The sequence below is a fragment of the Perca flavescens genome, chromosome 1 (genome assembly GCF_004354835.1).
Source record: "Perca flavescens isolate YP-PL-M2 chromosome 1, PFLA_1.0, whole genome shotgun sequence".
Lineage (NCBI taxonomy): Eukaryota > Metazoa > Chordata > Actinopteri > Perciformes > Percidae > Perca > Perca flavescens.
In genome coordinates this window covers 31,223,612-31,240,308 of record NC_041331.1, presented here as the reverse complement: position 1 = coordinate 31,240,308, position 16,697 = coordinate 31,223,612, and the positions used below count along the sequence as shown (strand labels likewise).

At 39.0% G+C, this 16,697-nt stretch overlaps 1 protein-coding gene across 1 annotated transcript in view; it reads right to left on the bottom strand.

Moving 5' to 3' along the window:
• Positions 1-3,913: 3,913 nt before the first annotated feature.
• The window catches only part of LOC114553583 (transmembrane protein 266-like), a 37,851-nt gene continuing 25,067 nt past the window's right edge, over positions 3,914-16,697 (bottom strand). Inside the window, 8 exon segments of the mRNA XM_028574853.1 lie at positions 3,914-4,202; positions 4,204-4,561; positions 5,004-5,066; positions 8,785-8,980; positions 10,176-10,291; positions 13,914-14,052; positions 14,348-14,404; positions 15,791-15,864. Of these exon segments, the coding sequence (XP_028430654.1) occupies positions 3,914-4,202; positions 4,204-4,561; positions 5,004-5,066; positions 8,785-8,980; positions 10,176-10,291; positions 13,914-14,052; positions 14,348-14,404; positions 15,791-15,864 (1,292 nt within the window).

Here is a 16,697-nt window from a genome sequence, read left to right as displayed (position 1 = left end):
GAGTCAGTAGATGTAAATCAACAATGATCATGTAATCTTAATGCAGTTAAAGTAACTCCCTCTGTGCCATTATTAAAACATTTTAATTATTAAGTGTCTAATGGTCACTGGTAATACACTGAGCTTCCTGTGAGTGTGACAGGGACCCTCCTGATTTGTCGGATAGGTCCCAAAAGCAATTTACTTCTTAACATGTCTCTTAAAGGTCTGCTCATTGTCCCTGCCTGTCAAAATAGAGCACTTAACTCAGACTGACCTGGTATGATACGTATTGACAAATTGTGTTTATATGAATCATTTAGGCACACCTTTCGTTTGACGTTTCGTAGCAGAGGAAAGGCATTAGCCATCATCAGCGTTGTTTACACTTATAAGCAGTGTACAAATAATTTAGCTTAGCATCACTAGGCAGTGTATCTGATGGTGGAGCTGGAAGTTGAACCCAGCGAGTTGTCTCTTCTTTTACATGGCTGGTTGAGCTGGAAGGGGTTGAGATTAGACGCAGCGCAGCACCTCCACTTGAGACATTAATACCAAGGCAGCCGTGACCGATTGAGGCTGAGCCTGGCCTTGGCACCCATATTCAACAGGATTCCTTTGTGTGTGTCATGAGCCAAGCAGATCATTATTTATTTATTTGTTCCATGGCATGAGATAGGCATTGTTGTTTTTGTAAACTAGATTGATGTGATGGGTCTAGTAATAGCTAGAAGGTTGCAGATCCAGGTGATCAACTTACATGTTGGCTCTTTAAAAATAAAAAAATAAAATAAAAAAACACACAACACCATTTGCTGCTGAAGACAATTTAAAAACAGGGGAACCTTTGTTTTTATACCAAAAAAGATTTTGAGGATCCGGTGGATTTAAACACCAGTGTTACATCATCAACCTGCTGATTTGTTGTTGTTTTCCAACGCCTCTACATTTTCCTGATGATGACTTTAAAGTAAAATGGAAAGCTTGAAGCAACATTGTTTGAAGTAACTTTATTCAGTGGAACATAAAAAAGTTTTATTTTAATATATTCTATTTTTAGGCTGTTAGAGATGACTCAAGCTTTAAAGAAGTGGTTGTTAATTAAACCCGAATTAAACTTATAACTTATAAAATAAATTCCTAATAAGTGACAAATAGACCTCCAAAATAACAATGCTGCTTCACATTTATTTGAATTATTCTGTTGCATTTCAAATAGGTGCTAGGCTTCTTTAATCTGTAATGAAACATTTGTATTAAAGCTATTGTTTGCAACAACATGTTTGCATTTGCTTTAACATTTTATCTTATTTATTATGATAGTACAGTAGGAAACTGAGACAATGCTGAGCTATACTGTTCCCAGACTGCGGCAAAAAAAATAAAACCAGGTTACCGTTAATCCCACATTGTTTTAAGACTCAAAAGAACCATATGATTAATGTTAAAATTTAAATTGATTCTTGTAAAATAAAAGAACATTTTAGATTAGTTCACCTTGGTGTCCTTTAGTCAAGTCTTCATATGTGGCCTACTGTAAATAATCTGTAAATGATACAGTAGCTGCAGCCTCTTCACACAAAAGGCGTCCAGTATTGGCTATAGGCCATCAGCATTTACTTGTGATGAGGGTAACTATGGTGGTCATGGGGTGAATGTCATAAACATCCAGAGAGTGGGCTAATGTAGTCCAGACACTGCAGTTGTCGTATATAGCCTACATATGTTTTAACAATTTGTCTCAAGTCTTGATTGAGAAAAGATGTTGTGCTCTATCGATGTAAATACACCTGCTATACTCCCTAAAAATGAAATAGAAATGTAAATGCAAGAAAAAAGAACATTAGCAGTTTGCAAAGTAATTATCTTGGGTTTAAGATGCAGTTTTTGAAATGCACTAACCATTATTAAACATCAATCCAACCAGTCAGTGTCATTTAAATTTAGTGTCAGGGCCAGGAGCGATTCTAGGATCAGACCTTTAGGGGGGCTCAGCCCTTAATGAGAATGTGATACATTGATTGATTCCCCCTGCTAAATCAGTAATTTCACTGGATAACAATGACTATATGTTTTTATTATTACAACAGTGTAAGATAAATGCAAAATATTAAACATATGAAAAAACTATGAAAGTCCCGTTATGGACTACCAGAATCAAATGAAATGATAATGAGGTGTAACAATAAATACAGCCCCCCTAAAAAGGGTCTAAAATTGCCACTAGTCAGGGCTTCAAATCAGTTATTTAGGGGGCTGAGTCTTCAGTTCTGTTTCTCCAAAAAGAGCTGCAGACAGAATCCTTGTAAATACTGATAATATTCTTATGTGCACCACAACAGTATTTGTAATAGTCCCCTCAGTTCCCCATTTGTACTGTGTCGTTTACAATTGAATTAAATAAGTATGTTACAAACAATCCAGATACCCAGATCTGCAAATTAACTACTTAGTTCTCAAAACATAAACCACTTGTGTTGATAGCTTAATTAATTGCAGCCGTAATAGTTATTAACAATTAAAACATTCTCTGGATACTTGTAAACATTTGACAAGCAACAAAATGGTACAGGAGTTTATCTTCTGAATTAATGATATGAGAGGGTAATTAGGGGGGTTGATACTTCTCACGACACACTTACAATGACTTGACCAATTAGCAGTTGTTGTGACAGGTCTTCCAATGTTAATAACCTTAAATAATTTAGATTTTTCAAAATCATATGCATAGAAGGAGATGATGCTAATGAAACAATGGTGTACAGTGTGTATTGTAACACGGAGCCTGTGAGAAGAACGTATTTGATTAGAGCTCGCTCAGTGTTTTTATCATGCTGCACTATCTTTGGTACAGCTTTAAGAGTCAGTAAACTGAACGCAGTTAGGGAAATACTAACTTTTATTTTTGCTATTTTCATTCAAAAGACAACACCTGCATTTGGCAATAACTTCCTCCATATCAAGTTCACAAAAGTGTCTGTAAACATTAAAGTGCAAAGAATTCGCTTGCCATTTAGGGCACATATGTTTTAAAGGTTCATGCTACAAGCACTCCAATCTAGTTTCATGTGAAGAATCCAGTCACTTACCTTTTCAGTTCATCCACACAAATATACCCTACTTATGTTTTTTTTTTTACAAGTAAAACAAAAATGCTATTCAATTAATTCTAATGATGGTCCATGGTTTCAAATCAAACAAATAGGTGACAGAAAGGCAAAGGTAAAAAAAAAAGAAATTGGCTGTTGCCAGTTGTTGCTGTATAGTTAAGCCAGTCATATTTACCCTGTGGCTGTTTGAACAAAGAACAGCATGACTGATGTTTAAAGTTGATCATACAAATTAAAATAAACAGAATAACAAGAAAAATCCAATAAAAAACACTCCTTTTAACTGTTTGAAATTCCAAGAACAGAGAACAGTGTCTTGGTTTGTAACATGATTCAGAATTAAAGTTTTTGTTCAGTATAGGCTTGAATGGCCCCTTGCTGGTTTTAATTAATGTAAAGTTCAGTGCATTTAGGACCTATTCAAAGTGAGGATTCCTGATGAAGAATGTGTCCAAGAACACATTAGACTTTCCCTTACTGGGATGTTCTAGTCTTTGTTGTGCTATGCCAGGAATTTCTGATTTCAAAAATCCATCAAGGAGGAACAGGGAGGTATGGCAAAGGGCCTAAGAGTTCTAATTGTCATTTCTACTATTGACCTCTAAACATGTCAAATTAAGGAGCATCAGTGTTAACTGGAAGCTAAGGTGAAAGCTTGCTCAGGATTGGCTAAGATTGATTTACACAGCAAAAAGAAAAATCCAATTTAAAAATTTTAAATCTTATGTGCCTCTCATGAGGTTTGGCCTGCCACAAAAGTTCAGATATGTGCCAAACAGGGTGGCAGTAAAAGAAGAAAATACTTGTTTCTGTGTAAATGTAGCCTATGTATCAGGCATGTGCCCCAGAGGTGTGTCAGCTGGTCCCAGGAGCCTGTACTTCTCCTCCAGGGACGGCTCAGTGGTGCTGCCCTGCAGGTGGATCAGTGGCTTAGTCTGCAACAGCACACACCCCCTTCCCCGGCCTCGTCTCTCCTCTTGGTTCCTGCGGTTGAAGATGTTTATTCTGTTGTCCAGCTCAGGGCTGGCCTTTTCTGAGCCAGTAGGGCTGGGAAGCTTAAGGTTGACAGGGTCTACTACCAGGCCCTTTTGAGCAAGGCAGGAGTCCTCAGAGGGAGGAGAGTAGCTCCTGCACCACCATGCTGGGGTCCCTGCAAGGGTTCCTGCTGGGGTCCTGGCCTGAGAAGGAAGGAGGGCACCAGCGATGGGTGTTGTAGCTCAGACTGAGGTCCTGAGCTGTGCTGCTGCTGCAGTCCGTCATAGACGAACCCGGGGTGTGGCTACTCAGGCTGTGGGGGCGGGCCGTCTGGCTGCCACTGGACCTAGATATGCTGGTTGAGGCGTCACTTACGCCGCTGCCCACCCGCTCACCAAGCATCGAGTTTGACTGGATGGGATTTGAATTGGTGGGGAGGTGAACGTCGATGGCTGCCGTGGTGATGACCCGGGCACCTAAGCCAGAAGCTCCAGCATCTTGAAAGACGGTTTATACATTTAGAGAAAGTCAACACAGATAAAACAAATTAGCCCTTCACTTCAAACGAAACAAGTGCATACCAGTGTACTATCTGTCAGTCATATTGACAAAACTTGTAAATGAATTACAGTATGCTGCTGTCTGTGGTAAGGTCTGAGATATTTACTCAACAGATTTCCTAATTTTTTTTGCTAAATGTAAATTTATGGTAATTTCAAGTGTTGAATAACATTATAAAAAGAATTTTTGTCTGGCAAAAGCCAAGCTAAATAAGGTAAGTTTTGGGTTTCCATTTGAATATTTATCACAATTGATCACCTGCATCAGACAAATCTATGACCAAACCTATGAAGGTTTTTCCTAAGTAACCTGAGTCACTGCTTTACTTAATTTAACGAACATGTAGTGGAGTGGTAAATACTGTAGGTGTTCGCTCACCACTGCTTGCTTCACTGTAGTATTGGCTGATGTAGTTGTTCATATCATCACGCACAACCGGATCTGAGTTAAAAAATAAAAAAGATAAATAAATAAAGGAATTTACATAATTAATATTTGCGAATAACAACACCCAACTGTGTTGCTAAAGTCGGTGATTTCGTTTAATGTAATCTATATATAAAAAAAAAAACTCCTCTATGGAGCAAGCATGTATATTATTCTGTTACATGTTTTAATTATTAAAAACAATAACTGTATTCATATATTTCCCATACCATAGCTACACAAGGATGCCCATCATTCCTATTACTGTTTCCACTCTTTAATAAACCTCTGTCTGCATCCTGGATTCTGATGCTTTCCCCATCACCCAGTCAAAATTATACCACCGTGCAGATGATATTATTTATACATCACACACCTTTCAGTTCCTCTTATTTGTCCAAAATCTGATTATGAGTTACAACTAAAAATGTTGTACATAAGTCATTGGTTAAACCTGCTGACAGATTTACTAAAATTTGCTGCATGTGCAATCGGAAAAATATGAACTCTTTGGAAAACAGGAGAGCCTTCCTCCTACAGTACCTCCATACTTACATCTAATTTTTTTCCCTCTTCACTACCACTCCATGACATAAACTGATACGTCCACACAGTATGTCATGTGTTTTATCTTGTCTGTCCTGTAATGTTTTACAGTTTCTACGATATTATATTACATTGTATAAATATGCATAATATGCCAAATATTTCTGCTGTCACTGTTGTTACTACAACTTTATTGTTATCACAGTTTTGATTGTGATGTCTGGTTGTTGAAATTTTGAATTATACATTAATAAATTAAAAACATGCATCAAATACTGTTAGACCTACATAAATATTATTTTATATATAATATGAATACAGAATGGACCATATATTGCAAGTATATAACAGGAAATGACCAGTCAAATTAGGGTATAATATAGTGTGACTGACTTATACTGCTAATACTCTGTGTGGCAGTGACTGTAATTGGATTTCATACATTTTTGTCCGTAGGTCCATTTCAGTGTTAACCACCCAAACTAGTGCAAATGGAAAATATCTCTTATGTTTACAACAAAATATTGACAGAGATGACTTCTGCCCCAGGCCACGGGTACTTTATTGTCAAGTGGTCAGGAACACGCACTGCTACGCTGTGCATTAGCTGCACCCTAGTGCACCAGAAATAAACTGGGACAGGGACAGGGTGGGGTTGGTTTCAGGGATGAGAGGAATGGGGGGAAATGAGAGAGTGGGAGCTCTTTGTTCAGGCACAGATCCCTCCAGTCTAGCAGGCCTCAGTGTGTGTGGTGAATGGCTGTGATCTGCTATGCTCCTCTGTCCGCTTGATTGGTCTTGAGCTCACTGTCCGCTGGCTGAGTGCGAACCCAGAGTACCCTGAGTGCTAGCCCTTGTCCCGTGAGACATGCTGCAGACTCTGATGGGTAATTTCATTTATTTTTCAGTATAAAATATTAATCCCTGAACCACCCCTGGAGAGGAAGCATTGCACTCACTAAAACAAGACTGAGACAATCACTCCACAATTAATAACACATGAGTCTTAAGGAAAAAGAATGGGCTGTCCAGCATACATTAAAGGCTCTGCCCTTCTTTCAGTGACAGTCAAGTTACCAGGTTGCTCGTCTGAAAAAAAAAAAAAAAAAAGAGGTGACATGCTGAGGTCCCTTTAGTTAAAATCTGAACTATAATTTTGATGAGTGAAATATCACTTCGACACCACAGGTAAAGTGGGGTGAGAGGAAGACAAGCAACCACTGCATACAGATACAGTACATCAAAACAGGCAATTACTATTTTAGATTAAAAAGAAAACAGACTTTGATTTTGCTAACTTACTAGTGACAGTTTGGAAAATTTACCATATAGGCTTTTAAGCCATGAGGATGAGAATGATGAAGCTTACTAACTTTGGTCATCCCCTAAACTTTCCTCTTGGGCCACCAGCAGGTTGACATTTGTGGTTTTGAGTGAAATGTCTCAACGATTACTGGATGGATGCCATCAAATTTGGTACAGACTTTCATGTCCCTCTTAGAATAAATTGTAATAACGTTGGTGATCCCCTGACTTTTCATCTAGTGCCATCATCGGTTTGGTTTGACTTGCAAAATGAATGGCATTCCCATCAGCCACATCTGCACTTTGTGCTGCTGCTAATTAGCAACTGTTGGCATGCCAACATGCTAAATTAAGATAATGAACATTGCAACATTATACCTGCTTAAGATCAGCATGTCGTTTTGTTATTGTGAGCATGTTAGCATTTAGCTCAAAGCACTGCTGTAGTAAAGCCTCACAGAGCCAATAGCTTGGCTACAACCCTCTCTCTTTATCTGAGAGAAAACTCCACTGGCTCATTGATTAACGCTGATTGTCACCGGATGTTCCTAAAATCTACATGGTTTGGTACTTTAAGGTGACAAAACCCTCAATCTCCTGGGACTTTCATTTTTATGAAGGCCTTGATAAGAGTTCTTGGTCGTTTGATAGCACCATGCAGGTGAGTGTGAGAGAAGCCCATTGAGACTGCATCTGCAATATTGAGCATTACAAATAAGCTTGGCTTGATTTGAGTTGACCTGACTGGAGCCCTGTGGCCTAAGTGCTTATCCCAGTGACCATGTTCCTGTAAAAAGCCCCACTTGTTTCTGAGAGCCAGATTTCCCACTATGCCCTTGGGGTAATATTGTGGCCGCCGTGGAGCCTCCTGGTGCCCTATTGTGGTTTGCAGGTGAAGGGGAACAGATGTTGACAGGAGCCCACTAGCCCCGAACAAGGCCCAATGCACAGAGCACTCTGTACCTGAAATAGCCCATGTGGTCTGGGCTGGCTGGGTCAGCCTCACCACGAAGGGGGCGGTAGGAGAGATAGTTGGGGCATGACAGAAGCCCATCCAAGCTCACATAGTGTCAGAGAACATGCTTGTTTTCTCCAGGATTCACTAGATCCTAAAAGCTATTTTGCCCTCATATTGATCCCAATGTGCCTGCGGTCAGATGGGTGTTGTGTGTGAGTGTGGAGGGGCTAAGAGCCTGGCCTCGAAGATGCTCCAGGGCTACTTCTCCAGATTAACTTTACACTGCTCTGGCATCCAGTTCACCTGATGTTACACTGTTAGGGACTTTTTGTTCCTCATAATCATGTACATACTTTATGCTGTACCTCTCTCCTGGTTTGTCATGCTGCTTTCTCAAGCAAACACTGCACCTGGTATGGTACCTATATTTTTAATGCCACAGGATTTTGTCTTAGATGCATTCATTTTCAGTTTTTGAAACAGGGTTTTTAATCCTCACCTAATGCATTAACCTCACTGCAGGACATTTTGGAGCCAAAATCTGTATCAGAGGGAATGAATAAAAAATATTTTGTTTTCTTTCTTACATTCCTTGCCATTCATCTGTTTAGTACGTATGCTTTATTTCACTGTTTATAAAACCTAATCACTTTACATTTAGTGTTTTCAGTATCTAACCTCATAAAGCTTCTCTGGACCATTTTATTTATTTTCTAAACCCCACTAGATGGCACTCTCTGTTTTACAAAGGTTTAAAGGCACACTGAATTGCCATTCCTTGAGCCTTTTTCTTTCAAACAAAAGCCCCATTAAGTGGGCTGAGAATATAAAGAAAATTGTTCACATCATGTGTCTTCATTTGGCCATCACTTGTATCTAGCAACCAAGTCCCAAAAAACTCTCTTTTTAGAGACCATACTGTACCTGCAGTAGCATGAGGCTCCCTGGGGTTTCTCTGGCTGCCTTCATCATCAGACTCCCCAGGAGTCAAGCCTTCTACAACCTGAAAACTCCTGCCCTGTTTGCTCCATACATGGTGGATCTGCATGGCTGCTTCACGTTCTGCAGCAAGGTCCAGGTCCTGCTGGGCCAGATGGGCCCTCAGCTGCCTGATCTCAAACTGGAGATGGTTGGTGTGTATTCACAGAAAAAGGAAAGGAAAAGCAGCAAGTTTGGAGTGTGACGGAAGAGAGAAAGTAGAAATGGATTTTAAAAAGTATGAGTGAAAAGGACAGAAATGGAAAAAAGGATAGGGAAGGCAGGAAAATAAAAAGACAGGAAGAAAGAAAGAGGAGGGGGAAACAAAACAGAAGGAAGGAAGAGAGAGAACAAGGAAGGATGGAGTGGCAAAAATACAGGAGCAGGTGAAAAGGCGAGCACACAAGGGAGGGAGAGAAAACGTCATCTGCATACATTATACATACACACAAGAACACAAGAGAGTCACATACTCTGTTAGCATTATGCATATGTTCGAAACAGGGAAAACACCTATATAGATTATGGTTTACATAATTTGTGGAGTAAAATACAATAAAGACTACAGTAACATAATGTGTATAGACAAACATCAAGGCTAATTGTGAATAGTTTACTCCAAGTGCATCATCTAATTATGTGTTGGGTAAATTGTATGCTTCGTTGATCTACAGCGGTGATGTCTCTGTGTATTGATTTCAGGGCTTTGGGCCTGGAGAATACATGCAAACCTATTAAAACCTATTAAAGCGACCATTTTTACAAACTATACATACAGGAGGTATGTATTACTCTTTCTCCAAGTGTGTGCTCTGAGGAATCATAATGAAATGTGTGGAAAGACTGGACCTGTTTGTAAGGTATTGCTGCCCTCCTCTGGTGGAAGATGAACTGGCAATTTAGTATGGGCTTATGTGGCCTTAATCAGACTATAACTGTAGTAAACCATAATACCATGACAGGTTTATTTTTTATTTTTTTTTCAAAGATTGGATGGCTATACGACTATAATATGACTATAAATCGACTAAGGTGAGTGACAAACTTCTATAATTGAATTGGAACACTTTTACTATTGGCATACAATATAAGCCCACAGTAATTATGTGTGACTATGGCTAACTTTACAGTTATATTCAACTCAGTCACTGTCATTTCTATCATCATGCAGTACTGAGGCTGTGGACAGATTCCAATAGTGTCCAAATTTCAAAGTGGAAACAAGTGTAGAATAGCTATATAGAAACCTTTCAGCAATATGATCCACTTCCCCCTTCTCCAACACCCATTTTCTTACAAGCTAATTTAGGTTAAATGTGTGGTGAATTGGTACTCACAGCCTGTTCCTGGCAGATCTGAGTGAGACGCTCCAGCTGCTCCTCTCTCACAGCCTTGGTCTTCTCACACTGCTGGATCTCCAATTCCATCTCAACTTTGACTTGTAGCACATATGCTAACATGGAAGAGGGGGGGGAGCGAGAGAGTTAAAACAAAGACTAAACTACAAAATGAAATGGTCTGAAACGGATTGCAAGGTGTGTTAGGAGGCATCAAGTCTTACTAAATGAAAAAATATGACTTTATTAAGACAGCTGCTGAAGGTATTTATGGTAAAATACATTGAGTACCTTAAGGTCAAGGGTCAGTGTTGGTTGACCATTTGTCCTTTGCTCCATATATGTCCGTCATCATCACATATGCAAACCTCATTAATTACTGGCTACCAGTAACCCCATACCTGTACTGAGTGAATTTTGCAAGGTGCTGAACATATTCCACAGGGATCTTGTTTCATGCTGACTTGACAGCATCACTAAGTTTTTGTATATTTGCAGCCCAGATTGACACTGAACATCCCATTCTGCTTAAACCAAAAAGTATTTACTGTGTTAACATCAAGGCCATACCCACCATTGAGGTCACGAGGTCTGGACCTCTGTATTTCTTTCCAAAGATTATAGAATAAAAGTTGTGAAATGATTGCCAAAAGTTTAACCTTTTTAATTAAAAAAAACAGTAAAATCAATAAAAAAAAGACAAGCCTTATAGACTGCAGATATGAAGGGATGTACCTCAAATGATGCTAAAACACTCCTCTGTGTACTAAAATGGAAATCACTAAAGTGTTGCCAGCATACTTTGGCCAGCCTTGAATCAATCTTGTTTCTTTCCTGTGACCTTGATTAATTTAACTCTCATCAGCACCCACCAATCTTTTTTTTTTTCATACTAACAGCAGCTGATTGGTTGTTTATTTATGTATTACTTCATTAATTTTATTTTTAATATATTTATTAAATGATTCCGGGTCAGGTATAGGAAGTATAATGTGCAGTCATGTTGGAATTGATGCATCAAACACTTAAATTATGTCTTGATCAATCAAAGTAACGCCACCTCTTACAATCTGACTGCACACTTTATTTTTACATGACACACTTTCTGGAGCAGGATGGGAAGGTGTACCTAAAAAAAGGATAGTGAGAGTAAATTTGGATACCTGTTGTTATCACAGGTGGCAGACTCACACCTCTTTGTGATCACATTTGTAAGCCACATGATATTATGTCACACATGCATATTGTACTATGTATTCTGATGGGGAATGTTGTTATGGGCAACATAAAGAGGTGAAACAGAATCAGTAGTTATACATGTCCAATTCTGTTATTGTTGAGATTGTGGATCTGTATTATTACAAGACCCAAGTGCCGGCTTTGTCAAAACACTAGGAGGAAAATGAAACAGCCTTTCGGGTACTGTGGGGGGGCAGAGCAAAGCACACAGCCATCGCCACATGCTCCTTGTACCTATTTATAGTCATGTTGGCAAACACATTGCAAAAGTGGGGATATCAGATGGGGCCAGTCCAGTCAGAATTCAAACATGCATGAAAAGATAAATCACAAGTTCATTATTTAGCCGCACAATATGCAGTAATACATTAGTGCTCCTGCATATTGTATCTGTGTCAATATGTGTTTGCAAGTGTATAGCGACAATTCCATGATTATACTGTGTGTGTGTGTGTGTGTGTGTGTGTGTGTGTGTGTGTGTGTGTGTGTAACTGACAGCTGCATGCATAACAGTGTAATTCACACCACAACTTCACACATGCTAACACTCTCTTCTCTCACCTGGAGTCAAGTGTGTTACTGTTCACACAAACCTGTAGGACTTAGATTATACACCAACACACAAAAAACGTTTTTCCTGCATTTTAAACTGATGTAGTACTTTAAGTGAATCAGTTTTCTGTCTATGAGTATTGTGCTACTTTGTATATTCCCTTAGAAACATTTTTTCTCATCATTCACCATCTATTCACTATTATGGAATTTGGTGACTTGGTAAAATGGCTCTGTTAAAAGCCATTATTACAACTAGCACAATAATTGGTTCCATTGTCTTCATATGTATCTGAAGATGGTAAGGAAGATTTAACATTTCAGTATTATTATTTTTTGGATCACCTATTTTCTACATGTTTGGGAGGCTCATATTTCTATCAGATATATCACTCTGCTAATAAATTCTGCTTTCTAGTCCTTAGAAATTCTGCTGCAGTTCACTCCTCTGTGTTTCCACTCCCATCGGACTGACACAAACATCGCAGCTTCATACGTCAAGCTAATTCGGCAAGAGACTCAATCTCTCCCCTACAATAACCAAGCTGGTCCCTCAGCTGTACATTTATTGGTCTGAGTGTGATTTTTTTTCCTCTGAGGTGTGTTGCCGCCTGCCTAATAAGGAAACCCAATCACTCACAAATATCAAACCCAACAGGTCGAGGTGTGCAGAAAGAAAATCACAAGTTTATTCCCTGAAAACCAACACTGCAGTTGCATGTTAAGAAGCAGGAAACATGGTCCTGCTGAACATGCTTTACCAGAGTAAGTCAATGATGTTGAAAGCTGTATTCTATTGATTCCTGAGTTGATTAATCATCTCATTATGATGTGTCCCTTTTAGTTCAATATATTTGTTCCAATAAAACTATGTGCTCATGTATGATTAAGATTCTAGACTAAAGCCATCCTGAAATCAACCAAGACAGAAATGTCTATTTAGGACCTTAGAATCATATATAAAAATAATTCTAAATTAATAAGAAAAACAGTTTCCATTAAGACAATAAAAGAACCATCTGTTTATAATGTATGTAGCCATCATTGAGGCTGAAGAAGTACATTGGAATGGCAAGTAACTATTAAGTACATATTTAAAGGAATAGTTTTACATTTTGGGAAGCATGCTTATTACCTTTTTCGTAGAGAGTTAGATGACAAGATCAATACACACGTAAGGCTACAGCTAGTTGTTTAGCTTAGCATAAAGACTGCAGCACAACCCCCTTGTTTTTGTATGGATTAAACAAGTAAGATATAACATGTTAATTTGTGAGGTGGTAGGTGCTGGTAGGCTGATTTTGTTACTATTGGACAGAGCTTCAATCTGTTTCCAGTGTTTGTACTCAGCTAAGCAAACCAGCTGCTGGCTGTTGCGTCATCTAACTCCTCCAGAAAGCAAATTAGGGTATTTTCTTAAAATGTCCAACTATTGCTTTGAGGGGAAATATTAGGGAAAACAGCCCTTTACTCATCCACTATCTCACTGGAGAAGAACAAATTGCACACTGAGTTCCTGTTTAGTTTGTGTGCAGCTGATCCTGTATGCAGTCAGAGGCCCGTGGTGAGGGTGACCTCTGAACAGATATCGAACCGGTCTGCATTAGCATTGGGGAGAACAACCAATATATTCATTACGGCCTCTCTGAATCTACTTAACCATCCCCTTACAATCAATACAAGTTAGAGTAGCAAAGTGGCATCAATTTACTATGAGGGATGATCAATAGTTATATTGCTCTCAATAGTAAATCATTTGTATAATCATGGAGAGAATAGGGTCATTTAGCTCTTTTAAGGCAAACAGATTTCTATGCATCTGTGTAATCCTTTTGAGTTAAGAAAGATTGGGTATTTCCTTGAGTTGCTCCTCAACTTTAATTGGTCTCACATACAGGCCTCTTAATAAGACTCATTTGATGGACACAATGTTTTTGCCTGCCTCACCGTCAATGATCCTCTTGGCCCTCCAGATGCGTAGAGTGATGATGAGGCTGATGGCATCCCAGGGGCTGCTGGGCCCATTGGCCACCGTGGAGGCCACCATGGGGGCCAGGGACAGCACGATGACAGCACCATCAAACACCTGAGAGGTCACACACACAAGCACACACAAAAATTGAAATATGTGCAAATGTTGCTGTTGTTGTTTGTGTGTGTGTGTGTGTGTGTGTGTGTGTGTGTGTGTGTGTGTGTGTGTGTGTGTGTGTGTGTGTGTGTGTGTGTGTAAAGCCTATTTTCCAAGATGTTGAACTATTTCTAAGGCGTAAGCTCTGGGGAAAAAAGAAAACAATAAATATATATATAATATTGGAAATATAAAATATATATATATATATATATTTGGTCATCAAAATCTGCTAATAAACACCAGCACAAACCTCAACTTTGTTCTCTATGTAGTCCCAGATCCCGAGCACTACAATTCTGAAGACAGTCTAAGACAGACAGAGAGAGATAAATGAAAGCATTAAAATAGATAAGGTGAGGGAGTATGCAGATACATATAAAAAGCTCTTGTGATATTCTTAGTCTTTTGAGTTGTCATTACATCCAACACCCTTTGTCAAGACTTGTGAACACAGACTAGAAACTGAGAAGAGGCCTGTGTGGAACAATTTTATTCTTCAAATAAAAGAAGAGAATAATCACTATGCTAGAATGCTATGTGAGCAGTAGACACCCTAAAAGTAGCCACAAATTTTAAATAATAACTGTGTTTGATTAGTGTAAAATATATTGCCGCTACCAAATAGGAAATTTGTGCACACATACAATACATGAATACAATATAACTGATTTGCATTTGACACATCAAAGAAACATCACAAAGAAGACAGAATACTCTCCTTTCAAAAGCATTTTATCTCTTTGATAAAGCTATTAAATCTGTGGCTATAATGTGTTTCCTGATCTTGATCGTTGACCTACAAAAGAACAATGCAACATTTGTAATCTAATCTAAAAAATGCTGTTGGTTGCGGGACCATTTGTTGAGCAAGGCCATTGATTTACACTCCAATTAGCACAGGGTGTCATGTACGACTGGTCCTGCTAATCCATCATCCGGAGTGCATGTCTGACAACAGTGTTGGTGTCAAGTGAGAAGTGCAGGGACTCCGCCCACATTTTCGAATCCTGTTTTCTGATTGGTGCAGTGGGACCGGTTGGTGATATACTACATCTATCTAACACCGTTCCCAGATGACTCTTCTGTGATGTCAGTGGGCGAGGTGTTTGGATGGATCGTATCACTGTAACCCCATCCCCACTGCTCATTAAGCTCAGCTTTAATTATTGCTCCTTCAGGCTCACTAGTAATTAATGTTTGGGTTAGGGCATTGGGGCTGAGGCTGTCAGGGTAATTGGTTTGCACTGGAGTGGAGGCCTGTGGGCCAAATTCTCCATTTTGTTTTTCACAATTCTCGAGTGGTGATAAGACATTATTTTTTTGCACAATGGCTCAAATTTTATTAAGGCTAATTACAATTAGGGTTTACACAATACACATTTCACTGGCTATCCAGCCTCAAGGTATTTCTGAAGCTAAGGCTGAATCCTGACTAGACGTTAGAATAGAGAGGATAGAGGAAATTAAATGGCAGCCACATACTCTACTTCCCTTTGGCCTGTACCTGGTTTGTATTGCTAGCATACAATCTACAGTTAAATAAAGTTTAGTTTAGTTTAATTAAATTGTGAATATTTATATCCTGCAAGAGCAAGAAGGTATAACAGAATGAGAACTATATGATTACTTTAGGATTTGTATTTATGGTGGTACCATAAATAAGGTCCTATGGACAACAATATGTATGTCTTACCTCTGAAAAGAAGAGTGACAGGATGATAAGGCTGATCCAGTGTATAATGCTGGCAAATTGGAAAGCATTGGAAACTGTTGAGAGAAGAAACGTGGACAAATGTTAACCTGCAAAGTTCCAAAGAGGAGCACATAAGAGCCGATACAATGAAACAAGGTGTTCCTATATCTACGAGGTAAGCAAATCAAATTAGAATTTAAGTTTAGAAACCCTTCTGTTCATCCATGAATCCACAGTGCCAACATGTACTACCCATGTCCTATGCCACTAATTTTAGTGAGGGAGTGCACTCACTCCCTCACTCTCCCACCTTATTGCCCACTCCAGTGTTTGTCTTGCAGGAGTGGCAGCAGACAAAGCACTGGATTACAATAGATCAGAAGTGACTAGAGTCCTGCAGTCACCGCAGCGAGACTCAGGTATCATCAGAACTGGATGCTGGCCAGTAATCAATGGGGACGTGTGCCTGCTGCCATTGAAAAGAGACTTGGTTCATTATCACCTTTCTCCATCACTCTCCATCACAACCATTTACCATCCAGCACCACCAGCTCCTCTGTGACTGGCAAGACTACAAACACAGCAGTGATGGAAAGAGTGGACACAAAATGCATTCACATTATGATGATTACTTATAAGTAATGGATCTTCAGACATGAATCTTTGTAAACTGCCCTACTGTATGTACTGTAGTAAAATAGAATGAGGAACCAAATTCAAATTCACACTTGTGACTTGTGTGTAGATTATTTAAGTTTCTTATGGTTTAAGTCTACAGTATGTTACTGTCACAGTATTCGGTATTTATTAAGTCATATTTATGGACAGTTTAGGGCCCCTTATCCACTAGTATACACACAACACACAAAGTCAATATAGTGGAAGAAGTAGTACAGTAAGATGCTTT